Raw genomic sequence first — 25,005 nt, 5'->3', positions numbered from 1 at the left:
CGAATTCCTAAATCCATGCCGCCTCATGGCTTGGCACTTGGTGATCTGAACTAACCAAAAGCGGCTCAGTGAGTTCCGGCCCTGAAGGTCCAGCTGGCCTGCAGGGATGTGCCCTCCCACTCTAGACCCTCCCAAGATGGCGGCCGGGCACGCCAGCGGGCCTTACCACTCTCAAGATGGCCGCCAGGAAGTGCGTCACCCCGGGCCCAGCCCTGGAATTCTCGCGTTAGGCGAGGCCTAACTGGTGGGCTCACGCGAGAGGGCGCGTCAGTCTCTCCCGTGCGTCGTGCGGAGCGGCTGCCGGTGTCGGAGCGGGGCGGGCGGCGGAGCGGAGCCCGTCGGTGCATCGGCGGCTGGCCGGGACGCGGCCGGGGCTCGGGAGGCGTCAGACAGGCCGGGGACGTGCCAGCCGGCGGCCTCGGCGCGAGATCGGCCCTGCGCGCCCGCCCAAAGTGCGCCGAGGAAGCCGGCGGGGAAACTGAGGCAGCACAGAGGCCGCCGCGCCTCCCTGCAGCAGCAGAAGATGTCGGACAGCGAGGACAGCAACTTCTCGGAGGAGGAAGACAGCGAGCGCAGCAGTGACGGCGAGGAGGCCGAGGTAGGTGGGTGGGTGGGTGGGTTGGGCCGGCCCGGGGCAGGGAGGTCCAGCACGGGCTGGGGGGTCCCGGCCGGCCGGGGCACGGACAGGCAGAAGTCAGACAGTATGCCGCGGCTGGGGCGCCGGCCATGGCGCTGCCGCCGGGTGCTGGGCACGCTCGGGCCACCCTGCAGGCACCACGACAGCTGGTGGAGCTCCCGTCCGCTGCCCACGTAAACAGACATAACCGGTACAGAGGCCATAAGGCACGGAAGAAATCGAAAGCTGCCGTGTATAGGCTCCAGAATCCAGTGGGGAACCGGAGCCCACAGGTGGAAGATTGCACCTGTGACCTCATGGGATGGATGGGGCACGGTCTGGTGTGCATGGGAAGTGCGCTGAGAAAAAGGCCGGAGAGAGTCACCCCCATGGTCCCAGTCCTGTCCTGTCCCCAAGACCTGTCGGATACTTGGCGCGTGTTTCCAGAAAACCTCTTCCCAAGGTGTTGGATAAGTTCCCCCTCGACATCCGTGAACTAGAGGGGCCCCGGAGCGGCAAGCGCGGCAGAGAAGAGGCCTGGGTGCTCCTGCTTGTCCCTGATAGGCGAGCAGGGCCAGTCCGACAAGGAGCCAAGATCTGCTGGCGGGGAGGGAGCCGGTCCTGGATGTGTTCCATAACGGGGAGCAACAAGGGATCAGTGGGGAAAGGGTCTGCCTTGCCCAAGGGGCAAGAAGGAGAAGCCAGGAGGCCACTTTGGGAGCCAGGTGACTGGAGCCAGGTCCCCCCAGCTCTGCTGGCAGGGACAGGAAGTGGCCTCGCTGACAGGAGACAAGGATCATGCTGGCTTTGCTCAGTGGCCGGATCCTGGCCAATGAGGGTTCTCCAAGGCGCCATGACTGCTTATTGAAGGCCTCTGTTTTAAGAATCGAAAAACAGACGTTTGCTGGGACATTTTTTTTAAAAAAGTTAAATAACATGTTACTAGATATGACAGTCTCCATTACACAGCTACTATACATCCCCTTAAATGAAAAACCACAAAACAAAAATCAGGAAGAAAAAAGAAATTAACAACACCATGAAGTTAAATAACATGCTACTGGATAACTAAGTGTAGCTGAAGAAATGAAAATCAAGAACCTGCTTGCAGAAAATGATGCTACTGTTTGATCTATGAGTCATTGAAGAATTTAATCAGAAGAAAGTGTTTTGAAGAGATGAAGCTAATAGAAAACATCAACACTCATGTGATATAGTTTCCGCTGATTTTTGTTGGTGAAATGTGTCTCTTCTAGACAACAAATAGATGTGTTTTGTTTTTTAATCCAGTCTACTAATCTGTGACGTTTGGTTCAGCTTAAGCCATTTACATTCAGGGTTAATATGTATGGATGGTACTTTGATGCTGTCATTTTAGAAATGGGCTGTTCATTGGTTTAAGTCTTCTGTTGTCATTTTATTGGGATGTTCTTCACATTTGCCTTTGGTTTTGTTTGGTGCTATTCCTCTTCTGTCAAGAGATCATCTTGAAGTATCATTTGTAGGGCAGGTTTGGAAGAGGCAAATTCTTTCAACTTTTCTTTACTGTGGAAGAATTTTATTTCATTTTCAAAGACGAAAGAAAGCTTTGCTGAGTATGTTATCCTAGGTCGACAATTTTTTTGTTTTAGAATCTGGAATATGTTACTCCATTCTCTTCTTGCCTGTAGAGTTTCCTGTGAGAGAGCTCCTGTGAGTTTAATTGGCATTCCTTTATATGTCAATTGATTTTTTTTTTCACGTGCACATTTAAGGATCTTTTCCTTCTGTCCAATTGAAGAGAGCTTGATGATCATGTGTCTTGGTGAAGATCACTTTTCATCAGGTCCGTTGGGAGTTCTGTGCCCTTCCTGAATGTTGTTTCCCAATTCTTTCTCTAGATTAGGGAAATTTTCCTTTATTATTTCATTAAATATATTTTTAAAACCAGTTTCTCTTTCACCACCTTCTGGAACTCCCATAACTTTTATATTAGGCCTCTTAATAGTGTGTTTCAATTCTTGAATACTTTTTTTGGCCCATCCAGCTCTGCTTGTTTGCTTCCCCCTGATGACAGGAAATATCTTCCAATTCTGAGATTCTTTTTTCTGCTTGCTTCATTCTATTTTGGAGAATCTCCACTATACTTTTAATTTGTTCTACTGTGTTCTTAATTTCTGATATATCAGCCTTGATTTGCTTTATTGCTGCTATTGCTTATGTAACATATTCCATAAATTCTTTGAACTCTTGTATGTACTTGTCATTGTTGATCAGAAGCTTTATAATGAGTTTTCTGAATTCTGTGTCCCCCATTTTCTTGACGTCTTCCTCAGTTAACTCTGAGGTTGGCATAGGGTTTTGCTCCTTTGCAGGAGAGTTTTCAGTAATATTCGTTGTGCCTTTGTCTCTTCTTTTGTTCTTGGTCATTGTACTTCTGGCTAGCAGATTCTTCTCCTTGGGGCAGGTTTCTAAGCTATGTCACCCACAGGTCTACAGTTCAGTTTTACTTATTGCAGTTGGTACACAACTCTTTGCTTGCAGTCACTTGTGCCACTCCCTCCAGCAAGTTGTGGGTCTGGGCTCTTATGTTAGATTTCCACAAAGAACTCCGTAGCCCCAACTCCTGCCTCATCAATCTCCACCTCCTGTGATACCCTGCTGAGGCTGCACCATTGTCTGTACAACCTTTTGCCCACTTCGAGTTGGAGCAGGTCCCAGGATTAGAGAGACACCAGGTATCTTATATAGCTAGGTTGGTGGTGCTGATCTTGCTGGAACCTGTTGAACGTTAGGTCTGGGTGCCACATGGACCTATTTTGACCCATACAATGCCATAATCGGTATTATTTTCCTGCAGGACCAGTGCAATCCATGGAACTCAATGAGTTCTTGCGAACTCAGTACGTGTGCAGTTCACTGTTGTCTCCTGCAGTCCTGAATCTTTTGCCTCAGTGTACAAATGGTGCCTGACGTACAACTACTAGAGTTCTTGATCTGCTGGCTGTCAGATCTGAGGGCTACCCATACCTGTCTTGGGTGGAACCTGTAGAATGCCACATTGCTGCACTTCACTGAGTCAGAAATGAGTTCACTCCCAGCCCAGCATAGGCTCAGTCCTTTCCCTTGCCTTTGCCTCCTTAAGAAAAATGGCGCCCAATTCAGCTTTAGGGGGTGACTGGGCTGTAAAATCCACCCGGTTATCTAACTGCCCGTCTGGGATCTGCTGCTCTGTCTCTGCTCGTGGTCAAATCAAACAGAGCAGCAGGATGGATAGTTCTTTGTCTGGATTCACCTCCCAAGCGCCCATTGAAAGCCCCTTCCCACCTGGTTGCTGGTGGAGTTCCGGCTGCTGGTGGAGTTCAGATCGCCATTGGCTGAATGCGACTGGAGTATCAGTCACTGCAACACCACACCGTTGTGTCCGCTGCTTTCCTGTGTCCGTCAGTCTCCAGGTGCCCCTCTGCTGTTGTTCTGTCCTCTCCTATTTCCTATTCCCTGGAATATGTCCTCTCTGCTTCATCCTGATTAAATGTTTCTTCGTCTGTTTAAATATGTTCTTATGCTGTTCTGCCATCTTGTTTCTCCTCAGGATATTTCTTTTTTAAGATTCTGAAAGGCAGAATTATAAGGGAAGGGACAGAGAAAGAGAGAGAAAGAGAGAGCTTCCATCTACTTGTTCTCTGTTCAGATGGCCTCACTGGCTAGGGCTGGACGGGCTGAAACCAGGGTTGTGGAGCTCTATCAGGGTCTCCCTCACAGGTGGCTGGGGCCCAAGCAAGTGGGCCATCTTCCAGTGCTTTCTCAAGTAACATTAGCAGGATGGGATGCAGAGCAGCAGGGACTTCAATTGGCACTCATGTGGGTTGGTGTCCCAGCCAGCAGGTTAAAGTGCTATATATATATATTTTTTTTTGTTTGTTTGTTTGTTTCTTTTGAAGAATTATTTATTTTTATTGGAAAGGCAGATATACAGACGAAGGACAGAAAGGAAGATCTTCTGTCCGATGGTTTGCTCCCTTAACAACCACAACGGCTGGAGTTGAGCCAATCTGAAGCCATTAGCAGGAGCTTCTTCCGGGTCTCCCACATGGGTGCAGGGTCTCAAGGCTTTGGGCCGTCCTCGACTCCCTTCCCAGGCCACAAGTAGGGAGCTGGATGGGAAGTGGAGCTGCCGGGATTAGAGCTGGCGTCCATATGGGATACCGGCGTGTTCAAGGCTAGGACTTTAACTGCTACGCTATCGTGCTGGGTCCTGCTATACCATAGTGCTAGCTCCCTGAAACATTTCTACAGTTCCTGGGTACCAGGGAAAGAGTGGGAGTTGGGGGGCAAATCTTTCCTTTCATGGAGTGCGTTAAGTAGGCAAGAATCACAGACCATTCAAGAGAAGACAGTGGGTGTCTTGTTGAATGCACAGAAACTTAAACTTGGCAACTTAGTTGCCAGTACTCACTGGGGAAGATGTCACATAAAAATCAAGGTATCTGGGTCAGATGTGGCGGGGCAGATGTGAGCAGCAGGGTCACACCACCTCTTGGGACAGCTGTGTCCCGTTTCAGAGTGCCAGTCCACCGCTTCCAAGCAGCTTCTTGCAGGTGTATCCTGGGAGGCAGCCCATGCTGGCTGCACTGCCTGGGCCCCTGCCGGCCCTGTGGGACCCGGATGGAGTCAGTTAAGCAGGAAAGCTTTCTTGTGCCTGTGCCCTGGCCAGCCCCGGGTGACAGGAGTGACATGATTTCCATGGACTTGTGTTGCTGCCACTTTCTTTCTTTCTTTTTTTTTTTTTTTTTTTAAAGTCTTATTTGAAAGAGTTACAGAAAGAGAGCTCTTTCCATTTGCTGGCTCATGCTTTCCCTGCCTCTGATGGCGGCCGTGGCTGGCCTGGGCTGGACTGACGTGAAGAGCTAGGAGCTTTTTTCGAGTCTCCTTCCCCATGTGAATACCAGGGGCCTAATCACTTCCTTGGGCCATCCTCAGCTGCTTTTCCCAAGCCACTAGCGAGGAGCAGAATCGGAAGTGGAGCAGCAGGAGACGCAAAGCAGTACCCTATTGCATGCCAGTCTTACATGCATTTGGCTGTCAGATCTTGCTGCATTCTCAGCTTCCCAGGAAGCGCAGGGGTGGAGGGAATCGGGATGCCTGCCACCCTTCGTGGGGATGGGGCCCGTAGGAGGGTGCCAGGAAGGGCTTCGTTCCAAGCTGTAGCGCTGCTCCCTGCTGTGTGACTCATGGCTTCGAGACACTGTAGTGGCTTGGTGAAGCCTGCTGGGAATGATGCCCAGGGTGCCCCATCCAAGTGTCACTTCCCTAATACCACAGCAGCCTCTGAGTCACCTGCTCTCGTCTGCCGGCACCAGGTGTGGCAGGGCTGTCTGAGCAAGGCTCTACCCTCTTCCTGCCAGGTGAGGCAGGAGGACAGTGTGAGCAAGACTGGTCCCCCAGTGCCGGAGGTAGGGCTTGAGGGCTTTTCAGGTGACCAGGTGTGGGTACGGTGGTGCTTGGAGGTCAGGGTTCTGGGCATGCACGGGTGGGAGTGGCAGTGAACTGTTGGGACACTCGGTCACCTTGGGATCCCAGCCTCCCTCACTTAGGGCTCTTGCTTCTGCTGTAGCGAGAGGCTTTTGCTAGAGGTGAGCTCGGGCATTAAGTGAGTGTGTTCAGTCCCTGTGGTGTGCGCTGTGCTCGGGTGCACTAGGTCTGGGGGGAAGTCTTTCCGGGAGCTGGTGAGCATGGAGGGTAGGCTGTGGTCTTGGTACAGTTTGGATTAGGAGTATGCGGGCCACAGAGGGCTAGCTGCCCACTGTGTTAGACGAAATCTTCAGTGTCCAGCTCCCAGGCCGAGTGACACTGAAGGACCTGGATCCTGCTTTCTGGGCATCCGCTAGGGGTTAGGGCTGTACCGTGGGGTGTTCAAGGGTGGTGAACACCCTTGATGTGGGAGGAGAGGGTTTGGGACAGAAAGGCGAACAGAGCAATGGGTTTGTAAACATCGGTGTGACCGATGGCCGGATTGAGCAAACGGGCTGCAAGGCCAGTGTAGCTGAACCCAGGGCTTTGGGAGGTGGAGTGAGTGCTGGGTCAGGCTGACTGAGAGGCAGTGGTAGGAGGAGTGGTTAAACTCATGTGGCTTTTTTTTTTTAAGATTTTATTTTATTTATGTATTTATTTATTTATTTGTAAAGGCAGGTATACAGAAAGGAGGAGAGACAGAAGGAAAGATCTTCCATCCACTGGTTCACTCTCCAAGTGGCTACAATGGCCAGAGCTAAGCTGACCCAAAGCCAGGAACCAGGAGCTTCTTCCAGGTCTCCCACACAGGTGCAGGGTCCCAAGGCTTTGGGCCATCCTCGACTGCTTTCCCAGGCCACAAGCAGGGAGCTGGATGGGAAGTGGAGCAGCTGGACTATGAACTGGTGTCCATATGGGATCCCGAAATGTGTAAGATGAGGATTTAGCCACCAGACCATTGCACTAGGCCCCAGATTAGTTTTAACTCTGACTTTCCCAATACTGTAGATGCTTTTCAGGTTGGTGTGATGAGAGATGCCTTAAGGGGAACCAAAGACAAGATATTAAGTCACCTTGAATCGTTTGGTGAGAAAGGTTATTTCCTTTGGAGTTGCATGTCTATTGATTGAGCAAAGTTTCATTCTGGAGCTTGACAGGAATCCACTCCTCAGGGTTTATCAGGGACAGACGGTGTGCGCAGTGTCTTGCTGGGACTTGCTGACATTGTTTTGCTTTTATCTGCACGGTTGCTGTCTACTTACAATAAGATAAATGGGTTGTAGTGGTGATGTGAGCATGAACCAAGGCCTGGAGTGAGCTGAAGATCAAAGTTTGGGAAGACTGTTTGGTGTGCACATGTGGATTAGGGGCAGGGGGCAAGAGAGAGTGGAACCTGGAGTTTCCAAGATCAGCAGCTTGTCCTGGCCTAGTCCTGGGATGTAGGGGTGGGGCGAGAGAGACAGGCTGCAGAGGTGGTGCTCACAGGCCTCAAGGTCCCTAGGTCCCTGCCAGGAGCCGGGCAGCCCAGCACAGGCCGGCGTGGGATGTGGTAAGAGAGGCGGGCTCAGAGCACACCTCGGGAAGGCCACAGGAGACTGTGGGCACACGGCTGAATCTTGGCTTCTAGAAAACACTGGAGGATTGCAGGCGGTGCAGGTGTTTGTAGAGACGAAATCTGAGGCAGATGGCACTGGTGGAGAGTGCTGAGTGGGGGTGGGGATGGGTAGAGGCTGGGGATGGGGGAGCACCTGGGGAGAGCCAAGGTCGCTGCTGCAGCCTGAGGGAGAGAGTCAGGCAGGGAGGGAGCATGTTCAGTGGGAACCAGGAGGTGGGGGAGGAGGGCTGTGAGGGGAGGGATGTGTGGTATGGCTGGTGACCTTGCGTATGGAACGCACTGCAAACAGTTACCGGAGCCATTGCCACGGGCATTGCATGACTTGGGTGAGGGAGTGGATGAGATGGCCCTTGACCGTTGTTGCGTAGACAAGGGGCAAGGACGGAGCCTGTGGAGTGGTGGGGCCTGAAGGTCAGGTGCAAACCAGTCTTGGGGCCATGTGGAGGAGCATTTGGGGGCTGGTTATTGGTGCCATCCCTGAGAAGGGTGATGTTTGGTGGTAGAAGGGTGTGGATGCAGGGCGGAGGGGGTCAGGGGTTGGCCAAGCAAACAGGAGGCCACTGCAGAGGCAGGATCTAGGTGCCCCAAGCCTGTCTGCACCCCCAGGTAGAAGAGCGGCGGAGTGCAGCAGGCAGTGAGAAGGAAGAAGAGCCGGAGGAGGAGGAGGAAGAGGAGGAGTATGATGAAGAGGAAGAAGAGGAAGATGATGACCGGCCCGCCAAGAAACCGCGCCATGGAGGCTTCATTCTGGACGAGGCTGGTGAGTGGCCACCCTCCACTTTCGCTTCTGTTTCTCAGGTGTTCATTTTCGAAGGGGGTTTCTTTTGGTAAGTTTCACACATGTGCCTTGGCAGGCTGCTGGGTCAGCCCCCACGCCTCATCTCCCTAGCTTGGCCACTCGGTGAGGACCAGGCCTGTTCTCACTCCTGTCAGAGCAAACCCCAGGTTCGTCATTTTCCTCAAAGTGTTCCTGTACGTATTCCTAAAAAGTAGACTTTTTGAGATTTGCATCACCTAAGGACTGTCTTGTTTTCAATAAATGCCTGTATCTTTGGTCAAATGGATCAGATGATGCTTGTTATTTTTTTATTATTTATTTATTTGAAGGAGAGAGAGATCTTCAGTCCATTCCACAGATGGGTATAATGGCCAAGGCCTTTAGCCTAAAGCTTCTTCCAGGTCTCCCACCTGGGTGCAGGGCCTCAGACCAGTGGGGCCACCTGCTGCTGCTCTCCCAGGCACATGAGCAAGGAGCTGGATCAGAAGTGGAGCATCTCGGTGTCTAATCGATGCCCACACAGGATGCTGGCATCTCTGGCGGCAGTTCAATGCACTATGTCCAGGACCAGCACCAAAAGTAGACTCTGAGGCCTGGTGGGTAAAGTCCTCACCTTGCACGTAGTAGGATCCCATATGGGCGCCACTTTGTATTCCAGCTGCTCCACTTCCCATCCAGCTCCCTGCCTGTGGACTGGGAAAGCAGTCCAGGACGGCCCAAAGCCTTGGGACCCTGCACGTGTGGGAGACTCGGAAGAGGCTCCTGGCTCCTGTCAGCTCTGGATGTTGCGGCCGCTTGGGGAGTGAATCAGAGGACGAATGATCTCTGTCTCTCCTTCTCTGTATATCTGACTTTCCAATAAAAATAAAGATTTTTTTTTTTTTAAGTAGACTCTGAAAGTACTAGTGTGTCAGGCTGAGGTGCCTGGGTTTGATTTTTTTTGGTGGTGGTGGTTTTTTGTTTTTTTGGTTCCAGTTCCTGATTGCAGCTTCCTATGACAGACCCCGTGGTGGTGCTGATGGCTCAAATAATTGAGTTCCCACTGTGTACATGGGAAACGTGGATTGCTTCCCCAGTTCCTGGCTCCAGTCTGCACCCTGCCCCCTCCTGCATCATCCTCGACTTTCGTGGCAGTGGACAGGGTGGGAGGTCTCCATGTCTCTCGAATTGATTACAGACTTTTTAAAGCACGCCTAGTGCCGCCGGTGCCCCTTGAGAGGACCATCTGAGAGCTGTCCTTGTCAGGAGGACCTCACCCATCCTCGGTGGGTGGCAGGACGCGCAGGCCAAGCCCCCCGGGTCTCTGCTGGCCTGGCCTGGCACTTGCTGCTCCTCAGGTGGTCCTGGGCCGGTTGCTGGTAATCTCATCTGCGGTCGTCCTCTGTTCGAGAGGGACAAATAGTTCTCGCGACTTCAGCAGGGACATTTTGCCGACTCGCGGGACCACATAGTCAGGGTGGGAAGCAGCCAGCCACTTAAGATCTGGGAAATTATTTGGTCTTGTCCTGCTAAGGCAGTCACTTGTGGGACTTGAAAGTCGATGAATCTACAGCAGGCTAATTTTTTTTTTTTTAAGATTTTATTTATTTTTATTGGAAAGGCGGATATACAGAAAGGAGGTGAGACAGAGAGGAAGATCTTCTATCCGATGATTCACTCCCCAAGTGAGCACAATGGCTGGAGCTGAGCCAATCTAAAGGCAGGAACCTGGAGCTCTTCCAGGCCTCCCACGTGGGTGCAGGATCCCAAGGCTTTGGGATGTCCTCGACTGCTTTCCCGGGCCACAGGCAGGAAGCTGGATGGGAAGCGGGGCTGCTGGGATTAGAACCGGCAACCATATGGGGTCCCAACATGTGCAAGGCGAGGACCTTAACCACTACGCCATTGCACTGGGCCCAACAGCAGGCTAATTTCTAAATTAATAATTTCTTTTCCTGGAGATTTATTTGAAAGGCAGAATTAGAGAATTCTAATTTCATTGTCTAGTTCACTTCCCAGTTGGCCACAACAGCCAGAACTGGGCTGGACCGAAGCAGAAGCCAGAAGCTTCTTGGAGTCTCCCATCTGGGTGCAGGGTCCCAAGGTTTTGGACTATTCTCTGCTGCTTTCCCAGGCCACAAGCAGGAAGCAGGGAAGCAGGATCAAAAATGGGGCAGCTGGGACTTGCAGGTGGCAGAATTACCTACTGTGCCACAACAGCAGCTCTGTCAAATACGTTTTTAAAAAGATTTTTAATATCTGTGGCCTGGTGGTCCCCAAAAAGGCTGCAGCAGCAGCTGCTCCTGCTGTTGTCACGTGCACTGATTGTTTTTCCTACATCTGGGGATTGCGAGGTGACTTAAAACACCATTTTCCATTTCCTTGGGACACTTTGACCTGAGAGAGGCTGGATTTCCTGTTCTGGGGAGCACTGGCGCAGGAGACAGCCCAAGTACTCCCAAGCTTTAGCCCTTTTCTTGAAGGCTGAGGGCCGGGGAGACAGGCCTGCAGGAGAGAGCCTGGAGAACAGCTGGCTGCCAGGACAAGAAGGCGCTGACATGCTAGCTGACAAGGGGGTGGGCCCCAGGGGATGCCCTGGTGCTAATCCTGGGTGTGTTGGCGCATCCTGCCCACTCGTGTGCTCTGTGGCAGTGCCTGTCAGTGCCCCTCCAGCCCTGTGATTGGTGTTTGAGAGCTCAGCTCATGGTGCAGCTGTTGGGGTGTGAAGGTGTGAGCGGACCGCGGGCTTGCCACAGCCTTGATGTGGGTATGAACATGCTGACGACTGAAGTATGCAATGACCAGGGCCTAGTTAAATGTGTGTGGGGGTGACGTGAGGCACGTGATCCCCAAGGTAGTCATGAGGAGAACTGACCCCGGGAAGCTGGGCTCGGGCTTGGCTTGAGCCTGGCCCTCCGTCCGTAACCCTTTGGCCTTCCTCTTCCAGATGTGGATGATGAGTATGAGGACGAGGACCAGTGGGAGGACGGAGCAGAGGACATCCTCGAGAAAGGTATGCGCCCTGCCACTGCCAGACCCGGGGTGGGGCACGACAGAGAGGGTCTTCGGAGAGCCCCCCCTTTCCTAAATCACCCCAGCCCCACCCTCCTCACCTGCTTCTTTCTGTCCTTGCCAGAGACACCGGCTCCCTATGCTTTTTCTTTAGGCCCACGAGTGGGGGGTGGGGGCCATTGTGGGCCGAGGACTCTGGGACCCTCCCTAGGGCCCAACTGAAGCTCTCTGCTGGGTTGCCGGAGGGGGGTTGGGTCCCAAGGTACCCCCCACTTCCTGGGCCGGCGCCCGCTTCCCTGTGGTTTTCCGTTCTGTGCGCCTCATACATTTCGGCTTCTCTCCAACCACCTGGTGCCTGGCCTTTCCTTTTGGTTTTGGACCTTCCTGTGTCCCTCCCTTCCCCTCCCCCCACCCCATTGGTTGATTTCGCTGCTATAATTTGGCTCATACTTTGTCTGCCCTCGCCCACCACCACTACCACCACCACCACTACCACCACCACCACCACCTCCTCTTCCTCTTCCTCCAAGTAGAAGAGATTGAAGGTAAGAACCTACAGAGTGTGATTCCCCAACCCTCCTCCCGTGTTCTGACATCTCCCTCCAGCACCCTACCCTCACCCCCAACCTGGCTGGGGGCTGGGGGTTCTGACTCACAGGGGGTCCTGAGCCAGGGAGTTGAAGGTCTCAAGCAAGTTGCTAACCTGGGAGGAGGTGTCTGTGTGCAGCCTGGTGTTTGTGGGTGGCAGGGATGTGGGGAGGCAGCAGGGGTCCCAGGCCTGTCAGGGCAGTGGGGAGCTGCTGGGCCCCACCCATCCCCAAAGCTCACTGTAGAACACATTGGAGGTTTGGGGGGATGGTCTTTATCCAGGCCTCTACTCCCCACCCGCCTCACCGCTTGTGCCCGTCTTGTTTCCAGCTTCCAACATCGATAACGTCGTCCTAGACGAAGACCGTTCTGGAGCTCGACGCTTGCAGAACCTTTGGAGGTACAGAGGGGGAGGCCATGTGGGGGCGCGACTGGAGGCCTGGCAACCCACCCCTCAGCCTTCAATTCATGTGTATCTTCCCTCTTGCACCCTAGGGACCAGCGCGAGGAAGAGCTGGGCGAGTATTACATGAAGAAATATGCCAAGTCATCTGTGGGAGAGACGTAAGGACCTGCCATTGCCGGGGTGGGGGGAGAAGGGGAACAGGGGCAGGTGGTCTCTCAGTGGGAGGGCTGGGGCCTGAAAGTTCTGTACCCCCTCCACAGCGTCTATGGGGGGTCTGACGAGCTCTCAGATGACATCACCCAGCAGCAGCTGCTCCCGGGAGTCAAGTAAGGGGCGCTGGGATGGGCGTCTGGTGTCCAGGGGTGGTGTCCACGGGGTCATCCTGAAATGGGTCAGCACAGAGTCAGATGGGCGGCGGGGGCAGTGTGAGGGAGGAGAGGGCAAGTGCATTCTTATTCTCCTGCTTGCTAGGAGTGTGGGGGCAAGGGCGGCCAGGGAACCTTGGGGTGCAGAGGTGGGGTGGGGGTGGCTGTGGCAGTGGGTGTTTCTTGATGGGAGCTGCTTCACTCACGGGCTGCTTTTTCCTCTGCATGCAGGGATCCCAATCTGTGGACGGTCAAATGCAAGGTGTGTACTCTGGTCTGGTGCTCCTGGGTGGACTGGGGTGGAACAATGAGGGTGGGCTGTCCACGGAGGTGTCCTGGGCTCGCGTGTGCTACCACCCTGCCTCCCTCCACACTGCTCCTTCTTCCTGTCTCCCTCCTGCTTTATCATCGGGCCTGCTGCCCTGTCCGTGTGCGTGCCTCCTCTCAGAGAGCTCAGCGTGCATCTCAGACGTGCCTCTCTTCTTCCAGATTGGGGAGGAACGGGCCACCGCCATTTCCCTGATGCGCAAATTCATCGCCTACCAGTTCACGGACACGGTAAGTTGGAGACGGGGCAGCTTAGGGGTGAGAGAAAGGGCCAAAGCCAGAGGGAAGGAAACTGCAGGCTGCCAGCATACAGGCGGCTTTCAAGCTGAACTGAGCTGCCTGTGACATGAGCTGCTTTGGCTAAAATGAGACCACGAATCTCCTCCATGGTGGCGCCTGTGCCGGGAGATGCAGAGCTGTGGCGATCATGTCACAGCTGATCCCTCTTCCATCTTGAGACCACACAGTGTGAGTGATGGTACCGCATGTGGGGCAGCAAGCACTGGGTTAAGGGCCCGGCCCTCTCATCGGAGTGCTGGGTTTGGAGTCCTGCCCCTGCTCCTCCGGCTGTGTGGCTGGATGCGGCCTTCTTCCCTCTCAGGACACCTTCGGCATTGTTACGGCTAAATGGCCTAGCTCCTAACCGGGTCCTGTCTCTCAGCCTGTGTTCAGTCAGCCAGTTGCTGTCAGAGGTGTAATTGGCAGTTTGGGAACTAGGGCACACCCCAGGAAGGGTGTCTTTTAAGTTCCTGAAACTAGTACCTGTGTGGGCCGACAATGTGGTCGGCTGCTCCAGGCCGCGCGGGCGGGCGCTCTGGGCCAGTGGGGGCAGGCAGCCCACTGCCCGCCGCAGGAGCTGCACTTTGATTCAGAGTGTCCCAGCCCTGCACTGTGTCCAGGGACATGGGGGAGGGAATTCTAGCTTTCCCTCTTAAGTTTGACACTTATTTTTTTCTTGTCTTTTTTTTTTTTTTTGATATATTTTTTTATTTGAAAAAGTTTAGAGAGAAACAGAAAGCTTGCATTTGCTGGTTTGCTGCCTACAAGGCCGCAGTGGCAGAGCTGTGTGGGGCTGAAGTCAGGAGCCAGGAGCTTCTGGGTCTCCCTTGTGCCCAGGACTTTCCGTCTTCCATTTTCTCCCTCAACCCCAGGCACATTAACAGAGAGCCTGATGGGAAGTGGAACTGGCACCGTCATGGGGTGCTGGCACTTGCAGGTGAAGGATTAGTCATCTGGGGTGTTGTGCCAGTCCCAGCATTTTGGCTCTTTAAGGCCAGTGTAATTGGCTAGATCATGGTCATGACTATTGTGGTCACTTGGGGTGAGAACCAGCAGATGGAAGATTCTCTCTCTGTCTTCTTGTCTGACTCTACCTTCTCTTAAATATGCTTGTCTGATAGAATCATTTCGGCTCTCTGGTCCTAGTTACCTGATGCATGGCCTGCGCCTTTGGCTCTATGTTCACACATGCATGGTCATCTCACTGGTCTTTTTTTTTTTTTAACTGCTGCCTTGTATTTCATGGCGTGATTCAGCCATAATTTAGCTCATACCTCTTGGGCCAGCGTAGGGGTAGGAGGGCGGGAAATTAAAAAATTTCCCAATCATGTTGATTGGTGAGTAAGGAGCTTGCACTTGTGCCGTCCTGGGCGCCTGTGACGGCTGTGTGACGGCTGTGTGACGGCTGTGTGGCAGGTGCTCTGGGCTGCTGTGTTTCACTGTTGGCTTGCCCCCACCGCAGCCCTTGCAGATCAAGTCGGTGGTGGCGCCCGAGCACGTGAAGGGTTACATCTACGTAGAGGCCTACAAGCAGACACACGTGAAGCAGGCCATCGAGGGCGTGGGCAACCTGCGACTGGGCTACTGGAACCAGCAAATGGTGCCCATCAAGGAGATGACGGACGTGCTCAAGGTGGTGAAGGAAGTGGCCAATCTGAAACCCAAGTCCTGGGTCCGCCTCAAGCGGGGCATCTACAAGGATGACATCGCTCAGGTGCCAGTGGCGAGCCGGGCTCCCCCCCCCCTTCCCCTTCTCTTCCCCTCTCCCTTCCCCTTCCCCACCTTCCCTGCGCAGAGGAGGAGCAGGCCACGCAGTCGGATGAGGGCACTTGCTTTGGCCGGAGTGAGACCAGTGCCGACGCTTTTCCACAGTCACTGGCCATTGTGTTGTGTCTGCACCTCTGCTCCGAGGCAGGGCGGGGGGTGATGTGGCACCATGTGGAGACACAGATGAGCCAGGGATGCCAGAAACATCCCCCAGTGCTCAGGATGGCGAATGACCTAGCCCAAGAGATCAACAGTGCTAAGGTTTGGACATCCTGGACTAGACCAGAGGGGCCCCTGGCAGGAGCAGGGAGACCAGAGAGGTGGGTGCCACTGTGGCCCACGTGGCCTATGCTGGTGGGACAGGCTCAGGTCCTGGAGCTGCAGGAAGAGGGAAATGGTGGGCCCGGTAATCACGGAGCTGATGAAGTGACAGATTGGGTGTGGGTGCAGGAGAAGGAGCGAGTTGGGCTTGTGAGTCTGAGCAGAAGGGTGGAGTGGGAGCCCTGGGCTGGCGGCAGCCGGGCTTGTCTGGAGCCCCAGGGACCTGTGAGGTGTCTGCGTGAGACGTCAGGCCGTGCATGCTGAGTCCCAGAGCCACTGATGGCAGGTGGTGTGGCCAGCAGGGACTTCGGGATTTGCCGGCAGTCTTGATTCCTTCCCCTGTGTGCCTCGTCCCTTTGCCTTCCAACCTCTCCTTGCCCTTACTGTGTGGTGAGTCTGGGAAGGTGGGGCGGGCCCCTGCTGAGCGTCCCCTGTCCTCGCTGCTCTCCGCAGGTGGACTACGTGGAGCCCAGCCAAAACACCATCTCCCTGAAGATGATCCCTCGCATTGACTATGACCGCATCAAGGCCCGCATGAGCTTGGTACTGGGGTGGCACGGCCTGGGGCCGGGTGTTGGGGACGTGGCCTCCCGCCTCAGCCTCCTGCCTCATCCTCCGGGACCCTGCCCCTTGTCCTCCGCAGAAAGACTGGTTTGCCAAAAGGAAGAAGTTCAAGCGGCCTCCGCAGAGGTTGTTTGATGCAGAGAAGATCAGGTGAGTGTCCTGGCTGCTGGGCCTGTGTCACCGAGGGTGGGACACCCCCCCCCCACCGCAACAGCCCGCTACGGGTTCCGTGTGCATATGGTTGGCAGCACACACCCATGCCTCAGTTTACCCTGCTGTTTTTGGAGTCTGGGCATGTGTGTCCGGGGCAGCGTTGGCTGCATAGGCGGGGTGGGCCCTGGTGAGATGATGTTAGTGCCTCCGGGGTCTCACACTTCTTGGGATTGGAAGCTCCTCACTTTCAGGTGGAGAGTTGGACAGAGCAGGCTTGTAGACTCGGGGCCAGCCTTGACCTCAGCCAGGGAGGGCAGGAGAGGAGAGGAAGTCGTGGGTGCCAGGACCCTGCCCCCTTGACCATGCTCCAGAAGCAGCGGCGCACACATCAGCCAGACGGGCCTTCCTTCTGCCCTGACAGAGGTTGTTGGAGAATGCACCTTTTGGTCGACTACTGCTTTCCCGGGGCTGGAAGTGGGCCTCCCTACCCCACCTGCCTCTTTCGGCCGCACCTCCCTGGGTGGGGACCAGCAAACCACAGTGGCCCTCCCGCCCCCAGTAGTCTAACCAACAGCGCCCCCATGTGCTGCTTGTCTAGACCTGCCCTGTGGTGCAAGAAGCCGCACATCCCATGGGATTCTTACGGGCCGAGGACCCTGGACACGGGCAGTGGGGACAAACAGCAGCTCTCTTCTCCATCCCACTTCCTGCTGCTGCATAGCCTGAGCTCAGGTCCTTGGCCCCTTGCTGCCCGTCTGAGAGACACAGATCCTGGCTTGGACCTGGACCTGGCCTAGCTCTGATGGCATCTGGGCTGTGAACCAGTGGATGGAAGATATCTTTTTCCCCCAGTTACTCTGCCTTTCGAATAAATGGAAATTAATGCAGAAAACTCAGCAAGAAAGCAGGAGAGGGAACAGTGGCACTCAGGGATGGCAGCCGGGTGCCCCTCCATGGTGCTGGGCTGGTGCAACACCCTCAGGGAGAGTGTGGGGATGGGGTGCCTGCACTCCTGTGGTCTTGTGTGGAGACCGACTCCTTACCCCATCTAATATTTTGATCCCCACCAAATCCCAGGTCCTTGGGTGGCGATGTTGCCTCTGATGGAGACTTCCTCATCTTCGAGGGGAACCGCTACAGCCGGAAAGGCTTCCTGTTCAAGAGCTTCGCCATGTCGGCTGTGGTAAGGCCCCGGGCAGCATGCACGTCAGGGTGGGGGCCGGGCGGGTTCAGCACGCTCTGCCCTTGCTGACCGTGTCCTAGGCAGTGGTGTTCCCTGAGTTGGGGTGTTCGGCGGGGGGGGGGGCAACCCTCAGCCTCTGGAAGCTGGCACCGACCTTGGTTCCTTGTTCCCGGGTGCTCAGATCACAGAGGGCGTGAAGCCCACGCTCTCCGAGCTGGAGAAGTTTGAGGACCAGCCGGAGGGCATCGACCTGGAGGTGGTGACCGAGGGCACAGGTATCTGGTCCCCATCTGTGGCCCAGGCCCAGGCCGGGTGGGGTTGTCCACGGCGGGCAGCACCCGTGTCTCAGCCCGCTGGCTGGCCCCGCAGGGAAGGAGCGAGAGCACAACTTGCAGCCTGGGGACAACGTGGAGGTGTGCGAGGGTGAGCTCATCAACCTGCAGGGCAAGATCCTCAGCGTGGACGGCAACAAGGTCACCATCATGCCCAAGCACGAGGACCTCAAGGTGCGTCCATGGCTGGGCCGGGGCCGGGGCGTGTGGCTAGGCCTTTCCAGGACCTTCAAGGGAGTTTGAGGAGGTCGTACTGTGTGCACCTCAGGGTCGGGTGCGGGTCAGTGCAGGCCTGCCCCTGTGATTTGGAGGAGGGGGTGTTAGCTTCTGAGGGAATGGCCTGTAGCTTCTGCTGGTGCCCTAGGAGACTGCTGGGCTGTGTTAGAGGGCTCCTGGGCTGCATACATGGTCGGAGGTGTGTTCAGCGTTTGACTCCTTGGGTGCAAAGGAGGGAGTGTGTGTCATGCCCTTGTGTGGCATTTAGAGGAGGAGGAGGAGGATGTGTTTATCCTGGGAATGTGACAGAGCATGAGTGGGTGTCCGGCTGTATGTGTGCGTGGGTCCGTAGGGAGGGTGTCTCCAGAGGGTTGTGGATGGTCTGGTGTGGTCGTGTGTTTGAGGGACAGACCAGCTCAGCAGGTGCAGCCATCATATGTGTCGAAGGGTGAAAGTGTCACGTGTTTCTGGGTGGGGAGAGGGTTATCTAGGGGGACCACTGTGTCTGGTGGCCTCAGGCAGGGTGGGTGTGGAATGAGTGGCCTGGAGGCCAGGCCGGCTGGTCTCCCCAGCCTCTTGCTTATCCCGCCACTCATACCCCTAGGACATGCTGGAGTTCCCAGCCCAAGAACTCCGGAAGTACTTCAAGATGGGGGACCACGTGAAGGTGATCGCTGGCCGGTTCGAGGGCGACACGGGCCTCATCGTGCGGGTGGAGGAAAACTTCGTCATCCTCTTCTCCGACCTCACCATGCACGAGGTGGGTGCGAGGCAGGCCAGGGCAGGGTGTGTACCCGGAGGAGGTCTGACTAAGACTGGGCCCCAGGACCCCTGCTGAGGCCTTTCCCCTTCCTCCACAGCTGAAGGTGCTGCCCCGGGACCTGCAGCTCTGCTCCGAGACGGCGTCGGGCGTGGATGTTGGGGGCCAGCATGAATGGGGTGAGATGGTCCAGCTGGACCCCCAGACCGTGGGCGTCATCGTGCGGCTGGAGCGGGAAACCTTCCAGGTGTGTGTCAGCACTCTGCAGGGATGGGGCTTCCTTCCTTCAGGCCCTTTGTCCCGGGGCTGGTTCTGTCACGACTGGCTGGGTGGCGTCCAGCAGTGCCTCAGTTTCACTCCTGGCGCAGCAGGCATAATAGTGACACGTGCGTTTACTCCCGTGACAGATCCCAGGGTGATGTGTTGCGTTAGCTTCATTGCCCACCCACGGAAGGTGCCCACAGGTGCCCTCTTTACTCAGTTGTCTATAGGTGTAGGTCGCAGAGGCCTTGGGCCGTGGCCTGAGCACTATTACTTCTGTGTGGTGATGTCGGGCCTGAGGGCCCCCTGGTGTAAGATGGGAGTCTCAGTAGCACCCATCTCACAGGAGAACTGGGAGGCGTCAGTGGAATCTACTGGGGCTGACGCTTGGCATTGGCGGCCGTCCATGTACTGGGTCAGGGGCTTAGCCGGATGGCTGGCTGTCCTGAGTGGGTGGGTGGAGATGTTCTTGGTCGGCGTCCTACCCCAGGGGTGGTGCTTTGACTGTAGCCCTGTCGCCTCCCCAAGGAAGGGGCCTCTCAAAGCCACCCTGTGTGTGACGGATGGCCTAACACCTGACCCCCCTCCCCGCCTGCTCCTCTGTAGGTGCTGAACATGTATGGGAAGGTGGTGACAGTCAGGCACCAGGCTGTGACCCGCAAGAAGGACAACCGCTTCGCCGAGTCTCTGGACTCAGAGCAGAATAACATCCACGTGAAGGACATCGTCAAGGTCATCGACGGCCCCCACTCAGTGAGTGTACAGGCCCTGCCCCCGAGCCCCAGGGGGGAAGCTGGGGTGAGGCGAGGTGGGGCTGACAGGGCCCACTGTTCTCTGCACTCCAGGGTCGCGAGGGTGAGATCCGCTACATCTTCCACATCTTCGCCTTCCTGCACTGCAAGAAGCTGGTGGAGAATGGAGGCATGTTCGTGTGCAAGACCCGGCACCTGGTGCTGGCCGGGGGCTCAAAGGTGAGGCAGGTGTGGCGTCCCCGGCTGGTGGGTGCCAGTCCAGTCCTGGATTGTGGGGTGTAGATTAGGGGAGCAGGTGTCATCAGCCAGTCTTTGGCAATTGTGGGGCTCTGAGTTGCTCCCCACCTCACTCCTTCGTTAGCTTTTGTTTGGTGCCTGTTGGGTGCCAGACACAAGACACGGCGGGGAGCAGGGTCCAGCCTCACTCTCTTGGAGCTGAGTAGAAATGTGGGGCATACAGGTCACATGAGGGTGCTGGCAGGCAAGCACAGCAAGGAGATGGGGGTGGTGCTGCTGCTGTTCCAAGGGACCTCCCTGAATATCCCAGTGAACAGACCAGGTATTGTCAAGGACGTCAGGCCTGGGCCCTGGTAGCCGGGGCCTGCAGGCGGACAGCAATGGTTACAGTGTTGCTAGGGTCTTAGATTACTGACTTACGCTGCATTCTGCGCTTTGGCCTCCCGAGTGACAGGCCCACAGTGGCAGAGGGATGGCAGCTGTCCTGAGGAGGGTGGGCCTGCGGCTGTGCAGCTCACTCAGGGACTGTTCCCAGATGGAGGCAGGGGTGTGGTATGGGGGCCGGGCCTGTTGCCTAGGCTCTGCTGCCCCCCTCCCCTGCCTGCCAGGTTCACTTCTTGTCTCTCCCCTAGCCCCGAGATATGACCAACTTCACTGTGGGTGGCTTTGCCCCCATGAGCCCCCGGATCAGCAGCCCCATGCATCCCAGCGCTGGAGGTGAGAGGGGTCAGAGGTCAGGGGTATGATAGGGGTAGGGAGGGGAGGGCTGGAGGCAAACCCAAAGCGCCTGCTCTGGGCCAGACCCTGCTAACTGGGGCCTCTCAGCCCAGGGGCAGATGAACCATCTCTGGAGAGATAGCAGAGTGGTCAGGGCTGCGCTGGGGAGTCCTGGGGGAAGGGACAGAGGAGGCTCCTGACCCAGCTTGGGGATGTCCAGCAGGGGAAGAGGGTTTTGTGCGCCCAGTCTGGGACGCGGTAGGGCCCTGGGGGACCGGTGGTGTTCTCTTCCCTCCACAACAGGTCAGCGCGGTGACTTCGGGAGCCCTGGGGGTGGCATGAGCAGAGGCCGGGGCCGGAGAGACAACGAGCTGATCGGGCAGACCGTGCGCATCTCCCAAGGGCCCTACAAAGGTGACTGAGGCTGCTGGGGGCCGGGGGAGGGTGTGGTGCAGGAGAGTCCCCCAAGTCTGACCTCCTGCCTCCCACCAGGCTACATTGGTGTGGTGAAGGATGCCACGGAGTCCACGGCACGCGTGGAGCTGCACTCTACCTGCCAGACCATCTCCGTGGACCGCCAGCGGCTCACCACCGTGTATGCGCCCAGCTCTGGGGGAGGACAGCCCATCTGGGGCAGTAGGCACCGAGGGGACCCCTCTCACCCTCCTGTTCTCTGTCCACAGGGGCTCACAGCGCCCGGGCGGCATGACCTCCACCTATGGCCGGACCCCCATGTATGGCTCCCAGACACCCATGTACGGCTCCGGCTCCCGCACACCCATGTACGGCTCGCAGACGCCGCTCCAGGATGGTGAGTGCTCCCAGGTTCAGGGGAGTGGGGCCTGGGGGCCCTGGAGGCTGGGTGGGACTGATGGACACTTGTCTTCTCCCGTTCCAGGCAGCCGCACCCCACATTATGGCTCGCAGACACCCCTGCATGACGGCAGCCGCACTCCTGCCCAGAGTGGGGCCTGGGACCCCAATAACCCCAACACACCATCACGGTGAGGCCCAGGGTTCCCAGGCACTGGGGGTGGGTGCTGGGGTGTTGGTGGATGGGGTTCTCTGGGGTACCATTGCCCTCCACAAGTCAGAGCCCAAGCCCAGGCTGGTCTGTGTGAAGAGCAGGCATAGCCTGAGTTGGGTTAGGCAAAACAGATTCCTCCCAGTGCCATGTGTGGTCAGTGCTGGGCCTGACCACGGGTGCCTGCGTGCATCAGTCACAACTGTGGGAGGCATGACATGTCAGGAACCCTGGGATGGGGCCTCATGCTCGGTGCTGTTCTGGAAGCTTCTGTCCCATCACAGCAGTTATTCCCAACACGTCTATCCCACAGGGCTGAGGAAGAATATGAATATGCCTTCGACGATGAGCCCACCCCATCCCCGCAGGCCTACGGGGGAACTCCCAATCCCCAAACACCTGGTTACCCAGACCCCTCGTCGCCACAGGTCAACCCGCAGTACAACCCACAGACGCCAGGGACTCCAGCCATGTGAGTGCCCCCCACCCTGGCGAACCCTCAGCCATGCCTGCTGCCACTGCTTTCCCTCCCTGCTCCAGCAACACTCTGGTCTCTGCAGGTACAACACGGACCAGTTCTCCCCCTATGCCGCCCCCTCCCCACAAGGCTCCTACCAGCCCAGCCCCAGTCCCCAGAGCTACCACCAGGTGGCGCCAAGTCCTGCTGGTTACCAGAACACCCACTCTCCGGCCAGCTACCACCCGACACCCTCACCCATGGCCTACCAGGTACCGGTCACTCACGTGCCCTGGAGTGGGGCGGCCCCGGGTGGACCTGAGGCCCAGGATGATCACTGTTCCCTTGATGCCATGCCCCCCTTGCTGCTGCAGGCCAGCCCCAGCCCGAGTCCTGTTGGTTATAGTCCGATGACACCTGGAGCTCCGTCCCCTGGGGGCTACAACCCGCACACGCCAGGCTCGGGCATTGAGCAGAACTCCAGTGACTGGGTCACCACGGACATCCAGGTCAAAGTGCGGGACACCCACCTGGACACGCAGGTGGTGGGGCAGATGGGTGTCATCCGCAGCGTCACGGTACGTGGGCCCGTGGTGGTGGGAAGGCAAGGCCCCTCTTCCTTGCTGATCTTGTCCCTGTGTGTGTGTGTGAGAGTGTGTGTGCTTCCATTTTTGGATACATATGCATATCCATTTGTGAAATAGACAGCTGCCATGTGTGAGTTTATTCCCCATGTGCATGCACTGTGGGGCTGGAGCTTGGAGCTGGGAACCCAGTACAGCTCTCCCTTGTGGGTGTCTGGGCACCAATGGCTGTTGCTGCACCCCAGTGCCTCCCAGGGTGCCCCTGGCAGAAGCAGGAGCCAGAGTTGAGCCCAGGCTCTCTGCACGTGGTCAGGGCCACACAGCCTGAGCAAAGGCTGGTTCACAGTGTGGCTGCTTCCCGTGGAGCCCTTAGCTACATCAACTCAGTAAAGTGCGTTTGTAGGGCCAGGCTCTTCCTACTCCAGCTCATAGTTCCCTGCAAGTTCCCGTCTTGCCCTTCAGGCAAGTGCAGAGGGCAGAGGTTGTGCCAGGCCTGCCTTCTGCGGGTCCGTGTAGTTCTCCAGGTGGCAGACCTACTGGCTGAAACTTGGCGTTTTCTCCACTGTGGTCCTTTGGTTGCAGAGTATCCCCGCTTCCTACCAAGATGAAGACCTGATAGCTCGTAGGCCTCTAATTAACATTAATAGAAGTAATGAAGCCGCGACCACAGAGCTCTGGGCTGAGACAGACCTACTAGCCCGTGGTCCAGAGTGTTTTCAAGTCAGGGACAGCCCAGGGTATAAAGCTGGGATAAGGGGAGCTGTGTGAAGGAGGTGGCCCTTCACCCCACTTGGGGAAGCGTCCGGGAAGGCTTCCTGGGAAAGATGGCGTCGAAGCCAAAACCTGGAGAATGAAGGAGAGGTGCCAATGAGCCAAGGTAGATGGCCTGGGGTGGGATCGGGGCTGCAGGTGCTACAGGAAGGGAAGGGATGAGATCTGTGGTGTGGCGTCCTCTATGCTGCTGTGTCTGGGATGGGCTGGGGGTGGTGGGGTTGGGGACGGGGAGCCCAGGGATTCCGGCTGTTCTTGGGGAGATCTTTGAAGAAAAGGAGAAAGACAGGTGGGAGACCCTTGGGTGGCCTCAAAGGTTGTCAGGGAGGTGGTGCAGAGGTCTGGCTGTCCCTGGAGTGGGTGGAGGAGGAGGAGCTGAGGCCAGCTGTGGACTTGTGTCCTGGGACAGCTGTGGCTGCTGCATCCCCTGCTGGTGTGGACCCCCTAGCCACATATCCCCCACCCCCTGCAGCTCCCTGCACCCAAGCCAGGGAGCCTGAGTGCGGGCTGGGCCCTGACTTGCTGTGCCTGCCTGCAGGGCGGCATGTGCTCCGTGTACCTCAAGGACAGCGAGAAGGTGGTGAGCATCTCCAGCGAGCACCTAGAGCCCATCACCCCCACCAAGAACAACAAGGTGAGCACAGGGGGCCGAGGGGACCGCAGGCCAGCCTGCACTGCCACGCTGCAGCGCCCTGAGCCCGTGCTGTCCCCGCAGGTGAAGGTGATCCTGGGGGAGGATCGGGAGGCCACCGGCGTCCTGCTGAGCATCGACGGTGAGGACGGCATCGTCCGCATGGACCTGGACGAGCAGCTCAAGATCCTCAACCTGCGCTTCCTGGGGAAGCTCCTGGAGGCCTGAGGGGCCTGCGGGGGCCGTGCGACCTCCTGCCCCTGCGGACGCAGGGGCCTGGGCCTGGGGCCTGCGCCTGTTGGACAGTCTCTCCTTCCCCGACGCGCGTAGGAACTCAGAGTAGTCTGGAAGAGGGCCCCCACTTTCTTGCTTTTGTGTTAGGATCTTTCAATAAAGAGAAGCTGTTTGGTCAACAGTCCTGAGAGCGTGGTCTTGTTTGTACGTGGGGTCATCGTGGGGTCTGCTGGCTCCCTTGCTGTGTGGCGTGGCACATGTAACCCGTACGAGGCCCTGGGAGGAAACTGTGAGCTGACTGACTGTAGGCATGCCAGTTACATCCTGTGCGCATTGCAGGCTGTGTTCCCGCGATACAGGGCTCGGGGGCGGGGAGGGCGTCCCGGCGGCACAGACAGGAGTAGGTGCGGGTGGACGGTGGGGCTGGGGACCTTCACCTGGGAGACACCAACCCGTAACTTAGGAAACCACACCAGTTAGGACCCACGGGGCACCTCCCGTGCCCTGGAACCCCCTGCATGGTGTATGTGGAACACTTGAGTAATTTTAGAATTTAAAGCTTGGCCTAGAATACCACCTGCTAGTT

At 56.6% G+C, this 25,005-nt stretch overlaps 1 protein-coding gene across 3 annotated transcripts; it reads left to right on the top strand.

Annotated features, from left to right (window-relative positions):
* The first annotated feature begins 273 nt into the window (after positions 1-273).
* Positions 274-24,598, top strand: SUPT5H (SPT5 homolog, DSIF elongation factor subunit). Of its 3 annotated transcripts, XM_040976323.1 has the most exons (30): positions 275-602; positions 7,295-7,297; positions 8,332-8,481; positions 11,426-11,491; positions 12,024-12,035; positions 12,409-12,478; positions 12,574-12,642; positions 12,745-12,810; positions 13,081-13,111; positions 13,339-13,407; positions 14,918-15,169; positions 15,997-16,086; positions 16,187-16,257; positions 17,338-17,443; positions 17,625-17,718; positions 17,813-17,949; positions 18,596-18,751; positions 18,852-18,998; positions 19,619-19,765; positions 19,858-19,983; positions 20,634-20,718; positions 21,022-21,132; positions 21,211-21,313; positions 21,402-21,529; positions 21,617-21,722; positions 22,056-22,214; positions 22,303-22,471; positions 22,574-22,777; positions 24,093-24,188; positions 24,270-24,598. In XM_040976323.1, exons 1-30 carry the CDS (start codon positions 524-526, stop codon positions 24,411-24,413), a joined length of 3,246 nt encoding a protein of 1,081 aa, XP_040832257.1. In that variant the 5' UTR covers positions 275-523; the 3' UTR covers positions 24,414-24,598. The 3 variants fall into 3 exon arrangements, with proteins under 3 accessions (XP_040832260.1, XP_040832257.1, XP_040832259.1); XM_040976326.1 differs by lacking the exon at positions 12,024-12,035 and having other exon boundaries at positions 274-602; XM_040976325.1 differs by lacking the exon at positions 7,295-7,297 and having other exon boundaries at positions 275-598; positions 8,328-8,481.
* The last annotated feature ends 407 nt before the right edge of the window (positions 24,599-25,005 follow it).

The sequence above is a fragment of the Ochotona curzoniae genome, unplaced genomic scaffold (assembly GCF_017591425.1).
Source record: "Ochotona curzoniae isolate NIBS_2020 unplaced genomic scaffold, NIBS_Ocur_1.0 contig_2699, whole genome shotgun sequence".
NCBI classification, from domain to species: Eukaryota; Metazoa; Chordata; class Mammalia; order Lagomorpha; family Ochotonidae; genus Ochotona; species Ochotona curzoniae.
This window is presented reverse-complemented; position numbering and strand designations above follow the sequence as displayed.

Excerpts from the sequence above, each read along its gene's own strand:
- SUPT5H (XM_040976323.1), top strand. The coding sequence starts at position 524 with ATGTCGGACAGCGAGGACAGCAACTTCTCGGAGGAGGAAGACAGCGAG. Across the intron at positions 13,408-14,917 it reads CCTACCAGTTCACGGACACG|CCCTTGCAGATCAAGTCGGT; the intron begins GTAAGTTGGAGA and ends CCCCCACCGCAG. Across the intron at positions 22,215-22,302 it reads ACGCCAGGGACTCCAGCCAT|GTACAACACGGACCAGTTCT; the intron begins GTGAGTGCCCCC and ends TGGTCTCTGCAG.